The sequence below is a fragment of the Canis lupus genome, chromosome 26 (assembly GCF_048164855.1).
Source record: "Canis lupus baileyi chromosome 26, mCanLup2.hap1, whole genome shotgun sequence".
In the NCBI taxonomy this organism is placed as follows: Eukaryota; Metazoa; Chordata; class Mammalia; order Carnivora; family Canidae; genus Canis; species Canis lupus.
The window spans coordinates 28,324,754-28,348,547 of record NC_132863.1 but is presented as its reverse complement, the minus strand read 5'-3'; the positions used below and the strand labels follow the sequence as shown (position 1 = coordinate 28,348,547).

Below are 23,794 nucleotides of genomic sequence, written 5' to 3'. Positions count from 1 at the left end.
CCCTGCATTTATAGTCAGTCTCCCTAGTAACCTATAAACTGGAGTACAAAGACTGTACTATTCAACTCTTAATTGCCTAGGGGCCTTGGGCCTATTAAGATTCATTAAAAGTGTATGTCCTGGGAGGCAGAAAGACAGGGAAGGAAGAGAGATTTACAACATTAAAATCTGTATAAATATGAAAATCCCTTTAGTTAGAATTCATTTTTCCCCCTATCTAAATCATACTGTACATATTCCACACCCACATGACGGGTGATCTTCCCATGTCAGTCCTGTCAAGATGAACTGAAAAATACCAGATTCTTCACAACAGCATCTCACAGGACACAGAGGTGCTGGTGGAGGCAGCAAGCACATAGATTATCATTTCATGAGCACTTATTGTGTGCCAGCCAGCCACCGAGCTAAATAAATGCCATCATGCTCACCGAATCTTCACAACAACCCTGTGTAGGCGGTATTATTTCTTTGTACAAATGAGACATCTGAGGCTAAGAAAGGAAAAGTGACTTATTCAAGGTCACATGGGAGTCACACCCATATCTGTCAAACCGAAAAGCCCTTGACATTTTCTCAACAGAAAATCTATCATTAATGACAGGCATGGTGAGTTTTCTCTGCACCTTGAGAAGAATAACGCAGAAAAGAGTTAACATAGCAGACTTGACCTTTAGAAGAGTCTAGTTCTAGTCTGGTACTTGGCTTTTGAAAGGTCCCCTAAGTGGTAAAGGTGTTTTGCCCAACTGGAGCAGCACTTAACATCTGCTTTCCTTCTGGGAGTACAGAATTTTGATAGTCATTGCTGACAGAGAAGGCCTATATAACTTGTCCTCAATAAATATATCCTGGACTCTTAGGTCTCAAATGTGCTTCCCTGGACAGAAACACTGCACACATGTTGATGCATTTCACTGTTGGGAGAAAGGAACATGTCTGCATGTAACCCAGTCAGAGAAAAGATAGGGAGCCTAAACATGAATTTCTCCAGACTGTCTGACCTTTCTCTCTTCCTGATCCTGTTGTGTGGCCCCGAGTACCATGACTCTGAGCTCTATGAGTCTTTCCAGTGATTTCCCTAATACGTGGGTCATTGTGGGACTCCTGACATAAAGCACAAAAACCAACGCAGGCAAAACAAACGAAAAACAAAACAAAAACAACAAACAACGCATAGAAGGAAAGAGGGTATTAGCAAGACAGAGCCTTACTTTTCTGGATTGTCTGGAAACTTGATCCGCAACTCTTGGTTTTTGTATGATCTTTTTTCAAATGTAAGGATCATTTTCTTCACTGAGCTCTCATCTAGTGGTTCCTCCTGGTATAAAGGGAACAAACAGCAACAATTTTAGTTCAAAGGGATTTCTTATTCACTAATCACTACTTCTTTTCCATGGCTTTTAGCCATTTGCCACTTACCTTTCTGGGTTAAATATACAGTACATACTTTATCTTCCCACTAGAAATAAGGTTAAGGATCTAGACCACATGCTATGTTATATCACTGTCTCACAACTAACTCAGGAAGCTCCATTTAAGGTTTTAAAGATTAGCTCATTCAACAAATATTTCTTGAGCATACTGGATAGCATGTACTAAGCAACAATATTAGATAAGGATTATTTACTATTTACCCATCTTTCTCCTTGTTGTAGAGATAATATCCAAGTTTAAAAGAACTTGTTCAAGGTCAACACCTGAGTCAGTGACAGTGGACCTCAATATTTTCTGCATGCCAAGGATCAGCAAACTCCTGACCATAGGCCAAATCCAATGCATGGCTTATTTTTGTACAGCCCATACCATAAGAAAGATTGTTAATTAGCAACAGTCACTGCTTGAGTTTCTTACACATCACTGTTTCGGGTCCTTATTAGCTGCTGAGAAGGAAATCAGAGAGGTACTTGTAGGCCTGATATAGCATCAAGAATTTAGTAACCACACTCAGGAGAGGCATAAAAACTAGGAGACCATACAGTTTTCTTATTTCAAACACTGGAATAATAACTACAAAGGTAAATAAAATGAATTTTTAAAAACAGAATCATCTCCCCCCCCAAAAAAAAAATCTACACTAAAATTTCAGGAACGTCTTCTCTTCTGTTTCTTTTTGAGGTTAAAGTCACATGCTACAACACTCTCTGCCTCTCCAACGCTCAACTCCTGGCATCACAGCTTTTGTGACCACTGACCACAACTCACACCTAAAAGTAATAAAATTTTTTTTTTTAAAAACCTTGCTATTAAGAGAACCAGAAACAGATCCTTTTGGAAAGCAATGAACCATCCCTAACATGTTAAGTACTCCAAAGTGTTAGCTATTACTTTATTAAATTTCAGTGTCAATATATTGGGTTTTAAGTAGGAGTTATCTATAAATTCGTTTTGGGCATGACAGATTTCTTAGATTTTATCAATGACCCCTGGCCACTGAGGGCCTCTATTGGACTCCCACCCCATCCCCAGTATCTACAGCTTAAAGAGAATCTTTACAAACTAAACTCAGTGCCCTGGGTCAGTCAGGACTCAGAGTGGAGCTTCACTACTTACTAGCCATGTGGCAATGTTACTTTGCTGAATATAATCCTCAAGCTGTCACCAAGTCCAACTGACCTTAGGAGTCTTTCTTGAATTCATCCACTTGGCATTCAGAATAAAATTCTAAATCCTTCTCATGACCCAGATATGGAAAAGTCTGGCAGGATCTGGCCCAGACAATCTCTCCAACCCCAAACCAGAGTAAACATCCCATGTCCACTTATTCACTATTGACTCTCCAGTGCCCATCACAGTGCCTGGCACACAGCAAGTGCCCAGTGAAGATGTAATGGAGGAAGGAAGGCAGGTAGGAAGAGAGGGAGGGCAAAAATATACCTGTCTCTTTCAAGGTCAGGGAGATGACCTAAAGAGATGAGGTACATTAAACTGTTTTTACAAACTAGAGGATGCTATATTAACCTAAACCCTTATTGTTGCTACTATCAACAGGCACAATGTACCCAATGTACTACGAGGATTTCACTAAGTAATTGAAATTTTTAGGAAGGGTTAAATCATTTTCAAGTAACCCCAATCTCCACTTCTTGTCCTTCCCTAACATTTTGCCCACCCTGTAGAAAAAAAAACATATTAGCGTTGATACAGCTCTCACAGGATGCCCCAAATCTTGGCCTCTCAGGGTTTGGCCTTCCCTCCTTTAATTTCCCTCCAATGCTGGAGTAAAACTGAATTATCAGTCTTAGTCATCGACCACAGCAGTATCTCCAATAGCTCAACGTCAGAAACCAGAGGGAGATTTCAGAAAGATGAATGCTGGTGATGTAGCACAAAAAGGACAATAATATTTTACAAGTCCACGTGACTTTACGGGGGCAAACATCACTTGTTTTTCATCAAACGGGACCTTGGTGGCAGTGAGAAAATAACTCCTAGACTTGTAGTCTTCCATGTGTCATTTTTACAAAGCGATCTCTTTTTCCCTTGTCCCCTAACAGAAGGCCTGGTCCCACACTACATTTCTGTCTCCTAGGCTAGAAACCACTTACCCATGACAGCTACTATCCTAATCCTCCAGTACCAGCCTTGCCCTACATGGGAATTATACCTGCCAATTAACTGCTGCTGCAGGGCTAACAGATTGAGCAGAAGCTATTGGGGGGGGGTGGGGGAGGCAGGGAACAGGGAAGGAAGGAGGGAGGATATGCTACACACACTGTTTGTCTAAGCCTAGCAGGGCTGCTGCCCTTAGAGAGGAAATTCAGGACTGTCTCCCACCACAGATTTCCAAAGCACCACCATCTTTTAGGGGCAGATCCCCAAATTAGCACTGCTAATTTGGGGATCCTAATGAGGAGAGAGTTATTGTCACAATATAGTAAAGACCTTTTTGGAATATGAATCCATTTTTTTCCCTTCTCAGATTCACACTCCAGCTTCATTTTTTAAATCCAAACTTAGCATCATGTCTTTCAGGGAACCAAAAAACAGCTGGCTCTTAAGAATCTATTTCCATAATTCATATTGAACAAAATGCCAGAGTGAAATAACATACAAGTTAATACTTAAGGATATAAAAAGACACTTAGGTAAGGTCATTTTATTTTTAATCACTGGTATTTTACCTCTACTCTTTTTAGCTTCGTTCATTTATTCATTCAATAAATATTTATTAAGGGCCTACCAAGAGTCAGGCATTGCACCGAGTGTTAGAGATACAGCTGTGAACAAAACAGAGCCAGTCCCTTTTTCCTAAGAGGTCAGGGAGAGAATAGCAAATGAGTAAAATAAATAAACCAGGATCTCAGATCATTGTAAGTGCTGTGAAGACAATATACTGATCGAAGTGATAAGAGAAAGAGAGAATGATTTACAGGGCTACCTCAGAGATAGGAAAGGCTTCTCTGTCTCTGAGGAGGAGACATCTGAACTGAGACCTGGATTTCTCAGTTCAGAAGAAAGCTGTCTTGCAAAGCATTAGGGGAAGAGCATTCCACGAAGGGTACAGAAGTAAAAAGGTTCAGCAGTAGGAACGAGTATGCCTTAAGGCACCTTGAGGAACAGCACATAGCACTTCTTTTCCTAAACTGTATTTTTCAATTACACCTAAAAAGCTAATCTCTTAGCTCCACCTTTGAACTTCTCCACCTTTGTGGCCTTGCTAATGACATCTCAACTGAAAAACCTTCTTCCACTAGTTTGATAAAATTCTACTCCTCTTTTAAAGATTACTAACTATACTAAAAAATGGACATGCCTTCAATGTGTCTAGTCTAAGAATCCTTCTGACCCTGCTCAGTCAATAGCAACAGCCTCACAGTTCAGTGCTCAGGCCTCGATTATGACACATAATCCAGAATAATTTAAAAACTCTATCTATAATGATCTTTACACTTTGAAAATGCTTCCTGACTTTATTATTGCATTTCACCTTCATGTTAATACTGTGCAGTAAGTATTCTTAACCCTATTTCACAGATTAAGGTGAAAAGCTCAGGGAAAGCATTTGGCATAAAATGACCCTCTACAGATATGGTGTCACGGCCAGCCTCGTCTGCCACCTTACCTCTTCCTCTTCCTCCTCGCCCTCTCTGTCAATAATCTGAAGCAGTCTCTTTTTGTCATCATCTGCTTCTTCTACCACCGTCATTTCCTCTTCCCGATAGCGGCCACGGTCTCTGGGACCAGCTTGTCTCCGACGCATTTTCAGCTCTTCCTCTTCATCATCCCGGGGACGTTTTGTGCCCCTGTTGGGCTGAGAAAGAGAAAAAAGAAACATAGGATTCCAGAGCTGGAAAAGATCTAGAAGGGCATACATAGCAGCCATTCTAAAAGCTTTCAAGAATTCACTGATGAAAAACTCCATACAAAATGGTTTCTCTCACAAAATGAAGCCAAGTTCCAAGCGGTCATTTTTTCAGACCTGTAGCAATTTTATAAATACAGGACTGATGTCACCTACAAGGTTGTTGGCTTTTTTTTTTTTTTTTTTTTTACAGAATTTAAAAAATATGCGTAGTTTTACCACTTCACAAAAGTTACTGTACATATAGAAATCACAGGGAACACAGCCACTCTGAGACACATTCGGCTCAATTTACTAGTTATGACACAATCCCCAACACTAATCCCTCTGCACACGGTTGTAATTCATGTCTAAGAAAAGACTACAGTCACTCACAAGTTCTCATGGAGAAGATTACACATGCAACATCCAAGGGGCTACTGCACTCCGAAGTCCTACTTTACAGAAGAGCAGGGTAGAAGAAGGCCCAGAGGTAGTATTACCCAAAGATGCAAAACCAGCAGCAGAACTGAAAACACAATTGACACTTCCCGACTTCTGGTCCAGAGCTCTGTCTGCCCCACTGTTAGGTCCTCAGTCTGCCTTTGACACTGCAGTCCATGGAGGAGTTCTTAACAGTGCCCTTCTGTTAAATTGGAATAAAATGGGGGCACTACCGAAATGGCCTTCAGAGCTAAGGAGAAACAGCACTGCACCAGGGCTCAAACAGCTCAAATTACTACTGGTACAGCTCTGGGCATGTCATTAACCTCTCTAAACCTTTGTTTCCTCATCTGCAAATAGCAAATGGAAATTATAACCCTTTTCCTTGTGAACTTCAAAGGATGCTTCTCTGTGTGTGTATATTTACCATTCTTTTTCCAGCCTTACTGAGATATAATTGACATATAATGCTGTGTACATATGTCACTGTGTACATATAACAATGTATTTGATTCATGTATATATTGCAAAATGATTACACATAAGTTAGTTAACACTTCCATCACCTCTCATAATTACTTTTTTTTTTTTTTTTGTGATGAGAACATTTAAGATCTACTCCCTTAGCAACTTTCAAGTATACAATACACTTGTTAACTATAGTCACTCTGCTATCTGATGGATTCCCAGAACTTATCCATAACTGGAAGTTTGTACTAAAAGGTTGCAAACTTGAGTGAAAGAACGCTAAATAAAAAAGAGGTGCCTGGGTGGCTCAGTAAGTTAGGCGTCTTGCCTTCAGCTCAGGGCATGATCCCAGGGTCTTGGGATTGAGCCTCCACATCAGGCTTCCTGTTCAATGGGAGTCTGCTTCTCTCTCTTCCTCTGGCCCTCCCTCTGCTGGTGCATGTGCAAGCACTCTCTCCCTCTCTCTCTAATAAATAAATAAAGTATTTATAAAAAAAGAATGCTAAATGATTACAGTACCAAACAAATATAAAAGATTATTACTATAAGGTAATCCACATGATTCTGTCTCCCTCAACACATTTGTGCTAGGCTCAATGAGCTTTTCTTTTTATATTATGATAACCACATACACAAATAGTGTGCTAGGTGCGATATGGTTTATTAAGACCAACAGAAGAGAATGCCACATTTGCTGCCAGCCTGCTAAGTTGTTTCATGGTAATAAGAGACAAATTTCTACTATACACATTACATATCTCACCTTTTGACTTATAACCCATAATGCTACTGAGTTCCACTATTCCAGTGGTGCAAAGTCACTCCTCACTCCTCTCTATATTCACATACCCTGCTGGTTCCACATACCAGGTGCGCCAATAAGTCTAAGCATATGACATTGCTTAGAAAACTCACATTAGACAATTTGGTTTGTAGGCTACCACCTGCTATTTTTCACTCTGCTCCTAGCCTCCATAAGATAGATTACAATTTCCTATGATAACACTCTACTTGCATAAATACAAAAATTAGAAGAATCTATTGTCATCATCACTGGTCTGCACTTAGAAAAACAGGAGAAAAAGAAGAAAGAAATCAACATGCCAGTTACCATGGACCACAAGAAAAAGGAGGTTGTGGTGTTCATGCAAGAAAGGAAGGAAAGGTAGCTTGATCCTAAAGGAGGGCAGGCTTCAAACCAGAAATCTGTAGCTCCCCAGCAGGTAAGAACTTTAGCCCCCTGGGAGCACTAATTCTTTCAGGCTCATAAAATGAGCCCTGCTGCGATTCTGATTAGCGTTGAGCCTGCTGCTGCAGTCAAATCAAAGCATGAGTTCCACAGTTCTCCACGGAAAGGAGATTTCTGGATTGTTTATCTCTGAGGGCAGACAGAAAAGCCAGTGGACCACAATTAAAAGGAGAAAGCTAAATACCGCCACACTTAAGAAATGCAAAACTGAAAGAACATTGTCAGTGTCTCTTTGGAATACATCTTCCAATCTTACGTCTTCCAAACTACTATTAAAAAACAAACCTTTCAGAGCTAGGGGAGGAGTTTCACTTTTACCTCTAATAATTTCCACTGAAAATGCACTTTCCTTCTGCAGAACTTAAAGCACCTCTCTTAATCTTCACCACACCTCTGGGGAAGAAAAGTAGGTTAACAGTTTTATTTTCTAAGCAGGGAGGCGGGATGCCTGAGATCCTTTAATAAACTCTTGCAAAGACAGTCTTGTCCATTCTCAAAGGTGAACCCGAACTCTCGGAAGTTTGCTAATCCAGGTCTTAATTCCAGGACTCTCACTGAGACAGGTTCAAGGGACTTTCAGTCAAGAACCTATACCCATAAATATAAGTCATGTAAGACCTCAGTAAAGTTAAAATGATAGTTGTTAAACCATTAGTTCAACAAGTAATGTATTAAAGAAATGTAAGGCTTGAAGGGTCTTCAGGTAATAAGGTGGCCCACGGTAGTCCCAGGCTTCCATTTGGGTCTTGTCTAAATGGTGACACGGGCACAGATAGGGCCAGGATGGATTCTTGAGAAAAGAACAGCTTTGTTAATCTTTAGGAATAGTCTGAGCACAACATCCCTAAGAGGGGAAACTCTGGTTCACAAACTGTTTTCTACACCTCCCTTCTCTGTTACACAGGGCATTCAGCTGGAGTTCCTCTCATAACAACTCTCCAGCAGAGCAGAGCCAAAGCCACTAGGGTCCTCTGCCATGGTTGCTTCAGCAACATTATCAGCTCCTGCCTCCAACAGATAGGTAAGCTGTTTAAAGGCCCCGAGATATTTTGTTTCAGCAATTTTTTTCTCCCAAGGCAGGATTTTAAGAATTGTTGTTCTTTTCAATAAGTGTTGTCTCTTTTTTAGATACTAACACTCCCAAAGAAGTTTCTACTCATTTCTGAACCTGACCACTCTGAAGGATAAAGGTTAGGATTCATTTCTTTGACAAATATTTACTAAATGCCAACTAAGTATAAGGCCTATGCTGGTGACTGGGGACATAAATGTGAATAAGACAAATGCTACTTTCCTATCAAGGGGCTTAATGGTCTAGGACATAGTTACCCAATCAAAATGAAATGGAAATCATAGATGTAATTTTAAATTTCTTAGGGGCCACATTTTAAAAAGTAAAAAGCAGGTGAAATTAATTTTAATGTTGTTTTAATCTAATATATTTAAAATATTATCATTTTAAGATGTAATCAATATTTTAGAATTACTAATGTGATATTTTACATTTTTTTTCATACTCAAGCTTCTAGAGTTTGGTAGACTACTTTACATTCAGAGTGTATCTCAACCCAGACTCAGCCCCATTTCATGTCCCAACAGCCATATACTGCTAGCGGCTATCATATTGGCTACCACAGGTCTAGAGGATTTTCATCTGAGGACTTCCTGTTCCCTGATAAAGCAAAATGGAACCGTCTTTCCAACAACATTGTATAAAATATGGACTAAGAAAGCTTAAGTACTGTTTGTGAAAGGTCCCCACAAAAAAAAAATCATGAAGCTAACAATATCCTCACCTGGAAATAAATAAATGTCTACATTATATTTACCAATATTTGCTACTGAGAGAGTGATCAGTTACACAAAACAAAGCAAGAATACATAAATGGAGAAGAATCTCAGAGCTGTCAAACCAATTCCACTATAGAAGAGCCAAAGAGCTCTGGATTCAGGAAAGGAATATAACACTCTTAGCCTGTCAGAGAGGTCAACAGCTCACACATGAGCTCTCCTTGTATCTTACAAAACCAATCCCATGAGGATTAAGCCATTCTTACCAGTCACTTTTGGAGATTAATTTGTTTTGGTATCTGAAAGGTGTTTGGAATCCCTCAAGATGAAGGAATGACAAAAGAAACTGTTCCTCATAAAGTCATTTCTTTGTCTCTGCTGCCCACAGACTAGAGAAAAAATGATTAACTCTTAACTTCTGATGTTCCAGAACATCAGCCTTTAAGGATTTAAAAAATCTTCTACGTTCCCTGCCTTACTCCCAATAGGTAGTGAGCAATATAAATGCTCACTAAGCATTTGCCACCGTCCAACCACACAGTTGGTAGCCTTTCTAGGTTACATAAAAGATTTCCACTTGTTCAAAGCTTATAGTAAGCTTCAAGATTATATATAAGATGCTTTTACTTTCCAAAAATCTTGAAGCCTATTATGTGTGTATGTGTGATGGATGATATATATATATACATCCCCCTGGAAACAGATATCAAGACATCACCACAAAAGCTTGGAAAGAGTTAAAAAATTAAATAAGTAATCTGCCTAGGATACTCCCTGCGTACCCAGACAATATCCAACCTAAGCTGTAGGTTTCATTTTTCCCCTCTCTCCCTCTCTCTATTTTTTTTTTTTTAATTAAAAAGCAGTGAGAAGCTGTAGCTATAATGAGGAGCTGTGGGAAAATGCAGTTATATTGGGCTCAAAGTAATGTACCATAGGAAGACGCTACATCACCAGAACGAATCCTAAATTAAAACTCCACTATGAAACCAACTCCATTTCCTCTGAGCATGCAATCTATATTATCACATTTATGGTCTTGTCTCGACCTCAATTAGACTTGGGGGTAGGGGTGGGAGAAAGGGGCCTTCTATAATAAGCAATAATGGCATCATTATGATAAATTATGAAAACACACAGCACAATTATTAATGTGAAAGCACATCTATACCAGGATATAACAGTGGAGATGTGTATGGGGGGGGTGTCTAAATAAGTTCAGTATTCCAAGTTACCGGCTTAGGAAGGTAGTGATTTTTATAAAATGTACTTTTATGTTATTGGAAGAAAAAATATGTTCAATTCTATTAAAGGATGGAAAAAGTCAAAGGAAATCTTCTATAACCTAATAATAAACCAGGAATGTTCCATCTAGTACCAAGAAGCTTCAGAACTTCAAAAAAGGGCCTTCCAAAGGAGCATAAAGTATTATTTCCTAAATATCAAACAATGGGGAAGACTTAGAAATTTGAGCTCAAAGCGATAATCTAATTTATACCTCTCTTTATAGACAGGGAAATCTAAGCTTAGTGGCTCTAAGCAATTTGCTTGTGATGGACAGTAATTCAAGGCTTCTAATTCCCAATATAGTGCTTTTCTTTTCCTACTTTGCAATACTCACTAGTCCTTGCTAACCTATTTGCAATTGGTGATATCCTATATGGAGAATGAGTTTTGGAGTCAAATTTTCCTAAATTCAAATCCTAGTGCCTCTAGTTAGTTAGCAGTCCTGTAAAGTAACTTACCCCCTCTAAGTTTGAATTTTCTCAATCTATACACTAGGAACAATAACCACTTCATACACTTACCTATATATGTACATACATACATGTAAGCACAAAAAGGCCAATGTTTCTGAAGTGCCCAGAAGAGACTGGCTCATAGAAGACAATACATGTAGCTTCCCACCTATTTTTGACACACCTGATTTAAAAAATCAAAGAACCTGGGATCCCTGGGTGGCGCAGCGGTTTGGTGCCTGCCTTTGGCCCAGGGCGCGATCCTGGAGACCCGGGATCGAATCCCACATCGGGCTCCCAGTGCATGGAGCCTGCTTCTCCCTCTGCCTATGTCTCTGCCTCTCTCTCTCTCTCTATCTCTGTGACTATCATAAATAAATAAAAATTAAAAAAAAATAAATAAATAAATAAAATAAAAAATCAAAGAACCTAAGTTTGGAAAGGGTGTTGACCATTAACAGGTTTTAAAGGAGGATTTTTTTTAATGTCAAAATATGACAGACTCCATCCCTTGCTGTACCTCTTAATGTCCAATGATTAAGAACACAATGACAACAAATACTATCTCTTTGGTAATACTTTTTTTTTTTTTTTTTTTGGTAATACTTTCCTTGAATTTGTTTATAACTCCTACATTTATGAGAGAGAGAGAGAGAGAAAGAGATGGATTAGTTTTGAGAGAGATTTTGAGACTGAGATTCATTCTACAGAGAATGCCTGTGTACATCTGTCTGGATTCACAACCTCCTGTACTAATTCTGAAGCACTAGAGACATCTAGACTAGGAAGCCTTGATCTAAACCAATCACCTATCTGAGGTTTGAATCCTCTTTAAAACATCTCCACTGGGTATAGGCTGGGGCTTTCCTAACACTTCCAGTAACCAGAAACTTACCCCCTCCCTAAATCATGCCCTTCCCATCTTGGGATCACTCAAAGAGTTTGTTAAATTGAGGAGAAACCTTCCAACTTACAACTTTCTTCCTTGGTCCCTAATCTTTCCCTTTAAAGCAATATAAACAACGATTAGTCTCCTGTCGTATTTTTTTTTAAAAGATGTTATTTAATTATTCATGAGAGACACAGAAGGAGAGGCAGAGACATAGGCAGAGGGAAAAGCAGGCTCCCTGTGGGGAGCCTGATGCCAGACTTGACCCCAGACCCCGGGATCACACCCTGAGCCAAACACAGGCGCTCAACCACTGAGCCACCCAGGCGTCCCTCACTCTCATATTTTAAAAAAATCCTTGAGATTATTTCAAGACAGTAATCCTATTTCTTTCCTTCTATATCATTGCCTTTTCTTTTTCAGAATAAACACTTTCAATATGGGGGGAGGAGTGCATGCAATGCATGGGAGAAAAGTAGGTATACAAATAATTAAATTCCTTCCTGCCATTAGGTTTCATAATTTTAAAGGTTTCTGATACCTCTTAAGGTAATTAGACATATGGAATGTCACAAATCCAGACTGTGGACGGATTGGTATAACCAATTTGAAATGCTCAGAAATCATCTGCTGTTAACCTCGCCTGATTACATTTTGTCAGAATAAAAGGGAGTTTTCAAACATTCATTTTTACCAGATGGTAGTGAGTGGCCTGACCCAGAAGTTACAGATGAGCTGCAGTAATGAGTTTTCCCTTGCCTTTGCTGGCTGCACATTCGCTGGTGACATTTTACAACTAGGACTTCTGGCTCAATCAATATTTGCAGGCATGAAACCTGCCAAAGTTAACATCAGGGCTCCCTTGCAAATTTGCTTAAGGCACCAGAACTGAAAAAGCTCACAATCTCTAATGCTGCAACTACCATTAGCCAAAGTTCATAATCAGGGATCAAAGCCATCAGAGACAGACCTCAAAAGGTTGTTGTGATGACTAAAACATCTTACAAAGGGGCCCTATGTAAACTGTAAAGTGATACATTAACAAAGGATTATTGTATCATATTTTTAAGAAATATCTGGGAAATATTCCAGGTATTTTTTTTTTTTTAATTTATGATAGTCACAGAGAGAGAGAGAGAGAGAGAGAGAGAGAGGCAGAGACATAGTCAGAGGGAGAAGCAGGCTCCATGCACCGGGAGCCTGATGTGGGATTCGATCCCGGGTCTCCAGGATCGCGCCCTGGGCCAAAGGCAGGCGCCAAACCGCTGCGCCACCCAGGGATCCCCTATTCCAGGTATTAAAATACAATTACATATTATATGTTTACAAACTTAAATCTTAATAAAACATATAATTACATATTATATGTTTACAAACTTAAATCTTACAAACTTAAATCAGAAAAATCAATGTATCAAAAATTAAAATCACCAACACTCTCACTTAAAATCTGTAATCTGATTGGCTGACAAGTAACATGGATGTGATTTATGATTTAAATCAGCAATCATGAAGACTCTACTTAATGAATTATTCCTACCGAAAATTCTTACTTCTGTGAAAGCCTGAATATATATTCCTCTCACCTCCAAAGGGTGTGTGGATTTCTTTTTTAAAAGTACAAACTATACTTTAGCATCCATGATTTACTTTGACATCTTCTCTGATTAATTCTGCAGCTGCATCAGAAAGCTGAATGTTGATTCAGTTTCTTTATTTATCAAGGCTAACAGAGGCAGATACTTGTAAAATCGTTGAAAGGTAAACTACCTCCATTTTAGCAGACTTATTATGAATGTTTTGTCAGTTACACCAGAACTATCATCATTCATTCATTCACTCAGGAAGTGTTTACTAAGCTAATAGAACCTGAACATCACTCCATTAGGTGCTAGAGGAAATACCAGACATCAATCCAACAACAATAACAACAGAATCGCACTGATCTGAAAGTACCATAGTACAAAACAAAAAGCAACAAACCAGTAATCAGAAAAATCTAGGTTCCTGTGAATCACTTAAGAGTCACATGACCTTAGATAAGTCATTTGACTTATCAGTGCAGCATTTATAAAATGCTCTGCTCTTGTTCTACCTCACAGGATTGTTTTAGTAAGATAAGGGAGAATAAGATTAAATAAGATAAAGATATAGCATTTTGAAAAGAAAACAGAACCTAAGATTCAATTTCTCTTAATGATTGCTAATGCAAGATCCTATATATACAATAGACTTTTAGAATTACTTAAAACCAACTTTTGACAAGGAGTATCATCACGATTGTGATCACAAAAGAAAAAAATACTGAGCAGCCCGTTGGCATAAAAAAAAAAGGATCCAATGCCCCTAGAAATCAGAAAAATGCACATAGGGATGCCTGAGTGGCTCAGTGGTTAAGCGACTGCCTTCAGCTCAGGGCATGGTCCTGGAGTCCAGGGATCGAGTCCCACATTTGGCTCCCAACCTCTAAGAGCCTGCTTCTCCCTCTGCCTATGTCTCTGCTTCTCTCTCTCTGTGTGTCTCTCATGAATAAATAAATAAATAAATAAATAAAATATTTTTTTAAAAAATGCACATAAAAAACATAAGATATTAGATTGGAAAAAAATTAAAAAATTAAAATCTAATCATATGTTGGTGAAGATGTGGAGAAATAGGAACTGTTAAAACTTGCTGATAGGAGTGTAAATGAGTACAAAACTAATTGGTGATACCTAATAACACTGAAAATGCATACATTCTGCGTACCCCAGAAATTTTACTCCCAGGTATGTGTGTGTATATGTATATACACACACACATTACAGAAACTGTCAGACATATGCATAAAGATACTTAAAGAATGTTCACTGGAACATATTTGTAATAAGAAAAAAAATTTCGGGACGCCTGGGTGGCTCAGTGGTTGAGCGTCTGCCTTCGGCTCAGGGTGTGATCCTGGAGTCCCAGGATCGAGTCCCACATTGGGCTCCCTGCATGGAGTCTGCTTCTCCTTCTGCCTGTGTCTCTGCCTCTCTCTCTCTCTCTCTCTCTCTCTCTGTTTCTCATGAATAAATAAATAAAATCTTAAAAAAAAATTTCAATTATCACTGGTTGTACACATAAGTAGTAATAATAAAAAAGTGTGTGGGAACAATAATCACCAAATTCAAGATGGTAATTGCTTCTAAAAAGTGTAATGAAGAAATTGGATTAGGGAGGGGCATACAAGGGACTTCAACTGTATTTAAAAAACTTTATTTCTTAAAAAAAAAAAAAGATCTGAAGTAAATTTTGCAAAATGGTATGGTTATGCATACACTCAGAGGGAGAAGTGGGGGACCACCGGAAGCAAGCAGGGAATCACGCAGAACAAGTCGTACCCCACTGGTTGCAGTTCCCTTATGTTGTTGCGGCTCACTAAGGTTCAGGGTTTATAACACAGATTGGGTACCTTTATCTCAACAAGATCTTTCACAAAGTTACTCAAACAGGCAGAGAAATGTGGATGAATGGTAGCACAGACAGGCAGAACCCTAATTGGTTGAACCAAAAGAGTATAAACACTATGGAGTCCTTTGTTTAAATTCAAAATGGCAAATATATAAAGTCCCTGCCTGGGGAAAAGTGACTTAAAAACAATTTAGTCAGAAAAGAGCTGATGGCTTCAGTAAATCTCCAATTCAATGAATCAACAGGATGACCAACTTTAAATATTTTTAAAGCTAATGCATATTAAGGTCATACTATTAGAAGCATAACATCCAATTTGGCTACAGTTCCACAGCACTGAATTAGCGACCACACTTGAAAAAGAAGGATTAAATCTAGATAATTCAAGAGCAGTACAGGGTCCAGAAACCCTGCTATCGGAAAAGCCAGTAACATATTCAAAGACTGAGAGAGGGACCCAAGAGTCACCTTGGGCTATTTAAACAATGCCTTGCAACAGGGTGAATACACACAGTGCTACTATGAACAGCAGATCACTTTCCTTTCTTCCTTCAAACTAGGGAAATCCTACTCAGCCTTTCTAAGAGTCTTCCCAAAACTCCAGTAAGACCTCTGAGCTTCCTCAGCAATGCATCATATCATACCTTTATTGACACATATTGCATGCATTAATAAATCTCCATCTCCTCTACTAATTCATAAGCTGGGTTCTCAAGAGCAGGAACCATGGGATTGGACCCTTGCTGCTAACACCCAACATCAGAGCAGGCACTCAACCCATGTTGATAAGTCAGTGAGAGTGGGGAGAGGACAACTAAACCAGTAACTCCCCAAGAATCATAACTTACTATTAGCAAACACTATAAAGTACACATATTCTCAGAGGTCCTTGGGTCATTAGGGTGACTGCAGCCAGGCAAGATTCATTCACACCTACATAGCTGATTATTTTATGCCAACCTAGGTTATATTTTATGTACCACTTAGTTAATTCTCTAATGGTACCAAGTGACAGAAAGGGTAAAAATAGTAAAACTCAGGTTCAGACAAAGAATATCAGTACAACCTCATAATTTACCGATGAATAAACTAAGATTCAAGGAAGTGACAGGACTTAAGCCTGAAGCTATAGACAGAACTAGGTCTGAAATCTTTTGCTTTTGCAGGAGCAGTGCACACAACCTCCGGATCCTTTTCCTTAGTCACAACCTCAGAAACTATCGTGTTAAAGGCACAATTTTCATCATCTCTCCCTGCTGCCATTATCTTTCAACTAACAATAAAATCTCTTCTGCTACTTTTCTGTCCACGGCTTTAACCAGGAAAGCTCTTTTCTGTCCTTGTTCTTTGCCCATTTGTAAAAGCTTTGTGCCATCTGTCTATATGGAGATTTCTGTAAGACCTTCCTCCCCCAGACCATTTGGGGAACCCACCCAGTCCACTCTGAATCCTTAAACATTAAATAACAAATTAATATGTGACACTATTTTTTATAAAGATTTTATTTATTTATTCATGAGAGACACAATGAGAGGCAGAGACATAGGCAGAGAGAGAAGCAGGCTCCATGCAGGGAGCCTGATGTGGGATTCGATCCCAGGTCTCCAGGATCATGCCCTGGGCCAAAGGCAGGCGCTAAACCACTGAGCCACCCAGGCATCCCATGGCAACACTATTTTAAATTATAGTTTTAAACCAAAGCTCAGATACAATAAATTCACAACTATTATTTCAGGTGACACAAAGATTAGATACTTTGTAAGTGCTTGTCACAGAGGTGGGGAAGAGGTGGAGTATTCATTCAGCAACCAGCAGACCCACAGAGTGGTTTTGCATGTAATATGGCACACCTGTTACATGTAATTATGCTGACAGAAGATTCCAGCCAGTGGAGTATTGCCTCTAGCAATGGGCAATTTCATTAAGACTATAGTGGGGCAAGGAAATCTTTAATTGCTTTTTCTATAAGTTGTCTCTGAGGTCACTGCCAAGACTTAAAACTTCATTCATCTTTCAAATGGAAAGAGTGGATAGGGAGAAAGGATGTACCTTCACAGAAAGACAGATAGGAAAGAAAAAAGTGAAGATGTTTTGAGAAAATGGGAAGGAGAGGTAAGAATAACCTGGCACTGAATTAGTGAGAACCAAATCGTAAGTAAGAAATAAATAATTTTATTCACTTACATAATCCAGATTTTTCACAGTTGCTCATTAAGTTCTTAATGGTTCTGACACGGTTTTGATCTCAGGAGCCTAGGACATGAGCTTTCGGCCTTACCTGTTTTAAAAGTTAAAACTTATCCACATAAGTCTGTTACACAATAGCTCACACATTTATTTCAAGGAAGACAGAACCCACATGAAGCTTTACCCTGAGTATCCTGTTAGAGTATTTTTCAACATTATGGGTAATATTTTAAAGTCTGAAAACATAGCATGATTATATAATATACTTTCTAGTACCAATTTACCTCTTTCAGCTTGAATGAAGTATCTGGTGTTATGGCCTCAATACATGCCTGTTGATAAGTCCATCAAAAACAATGAAAAGAGATGCTTTCATGTCTACTTTTGTCTAAGATGCACTTTATTTTCCTCAACTCAAAGGTTTAACTATTTCTAGAAGCTTTACAAACCACTGAAGTTAGTAAAACACCTCCGTTGCCAATAAAGACAAGTACAGGGAATGAGTTATTCTTAGAGTCAGAAATGCTTCCTCCACCTAGAGCACAGAGAGATCAGTGACCACCTGGCCACATGGAATATGATCCATAGGAATTCTCTGGGAGCCTGGCTAAATGCCTCTTGCCACCTACAAATTTCCCCTGCAAGCTCTATCCTCACCACAACTCTCTTGCAAGGAGGCTATAAAATTGACTTTAAAGTGATCTTAAACTAATAACTGTTCACTTCAAGAACATTTTAGGACACTCAATTTTCTAGCAGTAGCATCTAGTAGACCAGATAAGGCAAAACGCATATTTTGCTGGACAGGAAGGGATTCTACCAAGGATGAAGATAATGAAATGACTGTCTTATACAGAAACATAAATAAAAGAATAAAATAATGTGAACCATCTTTCCCCCTTTTTAAAGTTTTCTTTGAAGCTTGGCAGGCTTATGGTATCAAAATACCTTAAGAATTGGCTGCCTCGGGATCCCTGGGTGGCCCAGCGGTTTGGCCCCTGCCTTTGGCCGAGGGCGCGATCCTGGAGACCCGGGATCGAATCCCACGTCGGGCTCCCGGTGCATGGAGCCTGCTTCTCCCTCTGCCTGTGTCTCTGCCTCTCTCTCTCTCTCTCTCTCTCTCTCTCTGTGACTATCATAAATAAATAAAAATTAAAAAAAAAATTGGCTGCCTTAGAAAAAGGTATCTTAAAACAGTGCAAAGGCAACTGTTTTTTTGCACAATGCAAAGACATTATTACATGGTATAGTAGCTTTACTTTCTGAAAAAGGAAAGGAAAGTGAATTTTCATAAGCAAGTTTCTTCTGTGGGTGAATCTCTAGTCAGTTACAACCAACTCAGAGAGAGCCATCAAGGCAAACTACCCATTAGCTGTCAATTTAGAATGACTCCAGAAAGCCAGTCCCAGAGCTCCACTGATATCTTCTCAACAACTTCTTAATCTTGTTTATAACACCTGTGTTAAAGCAGCCTGACATCAATCCAACTCGCCTCAGACTGAAATTACTTAGAAGCTTGAGAATCCCTGCAAACATACCAAAAAACAGAGAGAGACACTGGCTGAAAAACCCTGCACACAAGGGAATTCGGTCACGTCCTTTAAACAAAGCTGCATAAGTAAGCCAGACTGGGCCTCCACAGGTAGCGTCAGACATAAATCTCACAAAGGGCTTCATAGGAGGCACCAAGGTTAGAGAATCTTAGGGTTTAAACCATAAAGATTTCCTCCACAGCTTCCTTGCCAAGTGATTATTATATACCAGGACCATAACATCTCATTATCTTTTTACTCCTTACACAGCCCTGCTAGGTAGGGAATACACATTCCCTGTTTTTTCAAGTGAAAAAACTAAGGCACAAGTGGCTTGCTAGGTGATTTGCCTAAGGTCAAACAGCCAGAAAACAGAGGGGCCAGGATTGAAACCCTCGGTCCACTACATCATACTACCACCATGTGATTGGGAAATCATCCTGCCTTAACTGGTTTCTATGCCTACTACATATCTATTTCCCAAGGCTACTTAGGTGAACTTTTAGCAGCTCTACTACTTTCTGTTTTAGAAACCAATGTGTGTCCCTGCCCTGCACAAAACATAAAGCAAATAAGAAACTGATGCTAAACTGGTCCCACTAAAAGGGGAACATGGTGCAGTGAGAAGAAAACAGACTATAGTAGTCAGACATCCAAGTCTGTTACTAGAGTGTACCCTGAACAAATCACCATCTCATCCTGGAAAAAGCCCTCCTAGTGAGGAAGCACCTAACTCAGAAAAAGTACTTAATAAATGTTAAATAAGAAAAAAAAAAAATCAAATGAAAATGGGTATGCCAGATGCAACCAACATGAAATAAAAACTAATCTTGTTGTTTGTATTATCTCTTCTCTTTCCCTGTAAGGTTGGATAAAGAGAATACAGCAATTATGGCTCACTGTAGACTTGCAGCAAATCTTTGGCAAATAAATGGATCAATCAATCTGTTGTTTTGGAGTCAGAGACAACTCCAGTCTATAAAAAAAAAAAAAAGCCTGTCAACTCTCAGGTTACTACAGTATTAGAATCAAGTTTTTATGAAGATCATCTATTGTTTTGTTTAAGGCAATGATTGGGTCACTGTCACAAACATATCTTAATCTACTCTCCATCAAGAAAGAAGAGGCAAGAAGGAGAAGGCAACTGTGGAGGTGCTAAGTCTCAACACAAAAAGATATCTAGAAGAGAACTAAATTCGGCCACTGCTTTGTTCATTTCCTTTCTCCTTATTCATTTCCCTTATTCTTTCCTTTCTTCAGTCAAGAGACATTTATTGAGCATTTACAACATAGCATGCACTGATATCACTGTTCTTGAGGAACTCAAAGTCCAATGAGAAGAAAGACACATAATCAAGTAATTTCAATACTGAATTGTTGGGAAAGGCAGTCCATGCATGTAGTATTTCCAACCCCACCCAGCGCTTAGGAATGGACCTCAGGCCTGGACCACTTCCTTACCAAGAGGTAAGGAGCCCATCCATACAGCTTGTGCCAGGCTTATCTTGTGTGGCAGTATCTGTCTCTGCTTCATGCTCAACGAGTATCCTTTGCTCTGCTTAAGCATGTACATCAGTGCCCCTCAGGCACAACACTAGCTTTCAGGTCAGGGTCCTTCTACTGCAAGAGAGAGGGCTCCACGTAGGCCACTGCCCTGCAACAGCTTCAGAGGAAGTGGGAGGGCCCTACTAGCCACAAGGGACTAACACACATCCCAGGAGCTGATCTTGCTTTGGCTCTCCTCTGTGTGAGCAAAGCATCATTCCATCCACTACTTGACTGTGTGGTGTTTTCACTGGCAACTCCAATACCAAGATGCAATGGGCAGAAGTGTTTGGAGTCCTCCCCTGAGACAGGTAACTGACAGGAGTGTTCTGCTCCCCTGGGTTTGATAACCAGTGCATGGTGTTCTGCTGGACAAGAATGATACACACGGTAGACTCAAGGCAGATACAAGACTGGGTGATGGTAGCATTCTGCTGCATTTTATTTCCTAAGGTTTTCTGTTTTTAAGCTCCCTTCATCCACCAGAGCCCTCTATTAGGAAGAAGATTTTGGCATCTACTTCCTCAGGTCTTCAGGCAAATTACTAAACCTCTATGAACTTCCTTTCCACATCTATAAAACAGGAATAAGAATAGTAACTTCCCAGGGTTGCTTTTAGGATGAAATACAGCAACACATATAAATTGAGTAGCACAATTCCTTGGCTCTTAGTGGGCTGCTAGTTCCTAGCCCTTTGTTTTGTTCTTTTGGTGTGGTGGCATAGGGAGGAGAACATATTTTTATTTCATTAAAAGTATGACAATTCCTACAGGCTCCTCTATGAGTTGCTTTTCATTCACTTCAAATTAGGACCATGCTATCCCTATAAGTAACCCTCTTTTCCCACAAACACAATCTGTCAATTGAAGGCAAATCTGCCATTAACGCAGAGGCAATATTTCAAGCCCAGCTGTATACCGTCTCCTGATATTATCCTTTTAGGCTCAGTGTCATGCTCCTGAAAAAAGCAGTACTCATTGTACTCAGCAATCGAAAAGTTCACATGGTCAGAAGTGCCTCTGCCTCACACAAGGTGGACCATGGCCAAAATTGCTTTTTTAATTAAAGTAAGACTTCCTCAACCTCTTGCGGACAATCACAACTAGCACATGGAGCCCAGTATCAGACAACCAGTCTCCATCTTGTTCTAATGGTGATTTTAAGCACACAGAGGAAGTAGGGGGAAAACTACTAATTTAAACAAAATGTTTAATCTTCTAATTATGGGACAGGCTCCAAGAAGATGGAGCGATTTGCAATCTTCATTATGGAACCCACATGCGACCACTGGCATAAGTCATGTCAGCCAGAAGGCAGACAACATCTCTTCTTCCCCCACTGAGTTTTCTTTGTCCTGTAAGTTCTGTGGGAATAAAAGAAGAAATCTTTGGCAAAAAAAAAAGAGGTAGAAGAATCATAATTTGTCTTCCCAAGTTCATTATGCTGAATGAGGTCTAAGGATCCCCAGGAGGAAGCCAGGGAGATAATATTCAGTGACTTTACATTGGCAGATTGAGCAGCCTGAGGGCCTTTGAAACTCAAAAGTCTTGTAAAAACTGCCCAGCTCAGGTGGTGCTTAAGCAATTCTTTTTATTTGCTGAAAAGTCCTGTCATCAGTGGTAAGAGATGCATTAAGAATTAGGGTGGTGCCCACCAATGGCACCTCTGGTCAGAAGGAAATCTGTTCCTTTGCAGATACGCTTGTACCACTGCTAATTTGTGTTATCTCTGCCCATTCAGATCTCTGTGCTAACTCAGGAGAAAAAGTCCCTGCCTACCAAGTCTGACAAGTCTGATGGCAGAACTCCCACCGGAGAATCAGCAGAGACAGCAAAGGCAGGCAATTATTCCCTTTCATTAGAAAGAGTTCTTTTTAAGTTTGGTGGGCCTTTTTTTCATTATTTTGAAAACAAAAAGTAGCCATTCACAGCCACTGCTCACTGCAGTCACTTACACAACTGGCAGAAACTGAAATTTCCCCCTAAGCCAACCAGCAAGAGCTGTGCCCCTGTAATTACCCACTGCAATGTAAAACCACACTCGGAGAAGACAGCCATAGCAGATCTGGGCAAGACAACAGTGATATTTAATCATCAGTCCAGACCATCTGCAACTGTTTTGCAGAAGCACATAAAGTTTATGGATTCCAAAGCTTCCTACAAGTTACCAGGTGCTGAAGGTCAGTTGCACTGTCCTCGGGTCTACCGGGGCTGCTTTCTTCCTTCTCTCCAGGCCAGGGTGCTCAACAAAAGGCACCATGCCCACGTTTTCTGTGCCAAGCCTGGCACGAGGAGAGTGTTGCTTCTTGATTAAGCCAGAACATAGATTAAATGTTTAGAACTGGGAGATTCTGAAAACAAGCTAGGTGGGAAAGCAATTATCCTAGAGAGAGCACAGCTTCGGCTGTGGCCCCCTGCAGCACAAAGGTGAATTCTATCCACTCTGAACACCTAAGCTGACCAGACTACTCCCCTACAATCTATTCTACATTCTGCAGATGTAGTGCTCTTTTCAAACATAAACCAAATGGTGTCACTCCACAGCTTCAAACCCCTAATGGTTTCCCATTGTACTGACAACAAAATATAAACATTTTAAGGCTACCCTCCTCCCCACAGCTGACCGCTGTCCTTAATTGTCTCTTTCTCACTCACTGTGCTCTAGCCAACTGCCTGAAACATGACAAGCTTATTCCCACCTTAGGGCTTTTGTACTGGATTTTCCCTAGGCCTATGCTGCTTTCCCACAGCTCTTCATAGAGCTGGATCTTTCTCATCACTCAGTTCTCAATTCAAATGTTACCCCTCAGAATAGCCTTTCAGAACCTTCTGATGCTTTCCCATCACTCTATCACATCAGCCCATTGTTTCCCCTTCATATCCCTATTTGAAATTACCTTGGTTTTGTGTATATAGTATATGTTTGCTTGTGTGGGTGTTCTTATTTATTTGTATTTGTTTTCCTTGTTTATTGTCTACCTTGCCACCCTGAATATAAGTTCCATAAAGACAAGGTACTGCAAATGTCTTGTGCATCTCTATTATCAGTGTCTAGTATAACAACCTGCATTCACTAGGCATTTTTACATATCTGTTGGATAATTAAAGAAGGAAAGGTTCAATATGGGTCACTAATCTACATAAAATTTACCAACCCTCAAAAAGCTAGACTGGCTCATAGGCTGTCAGCATATTTCACAATGCTCCAGAAACAACAGTTGGTGCTTCACCAACACCT

At 39.8% G+C, this 23,794-nt stretch overlaps 1 protein-coding gene across 5 annotated transcripts in view; it reads right to left on the bottom strand.

The window, feature by feature from the left end:
• Positions 1-23,794, bottom strand: part of CTNNBL1 (catenin beta like 1) — a 161,133-nt gene that overhangs the window by 126,102 nt on the left and 11,237 nt on the right. For all 5 annotated transcript variants that reach the window (XM_072800986.1, XM_072800985.1, XM_072800982.1 and 2 more), the window contains exons 2-3: positions 5,063-5,251; positions 1,212-1,318 (exon numbers count right to left, since the gene is read on the bottom strand). In XM_072800986.1, coding sequence (XP_072657087.1) covers positions 1,212-1,318; positions 5,063-5,251 — 296 coding nt within the window. The remainder of the gene's footprint in view (positions 1-1,211; positions 1,319-5,062; positions 5,252-23,794) is intronic.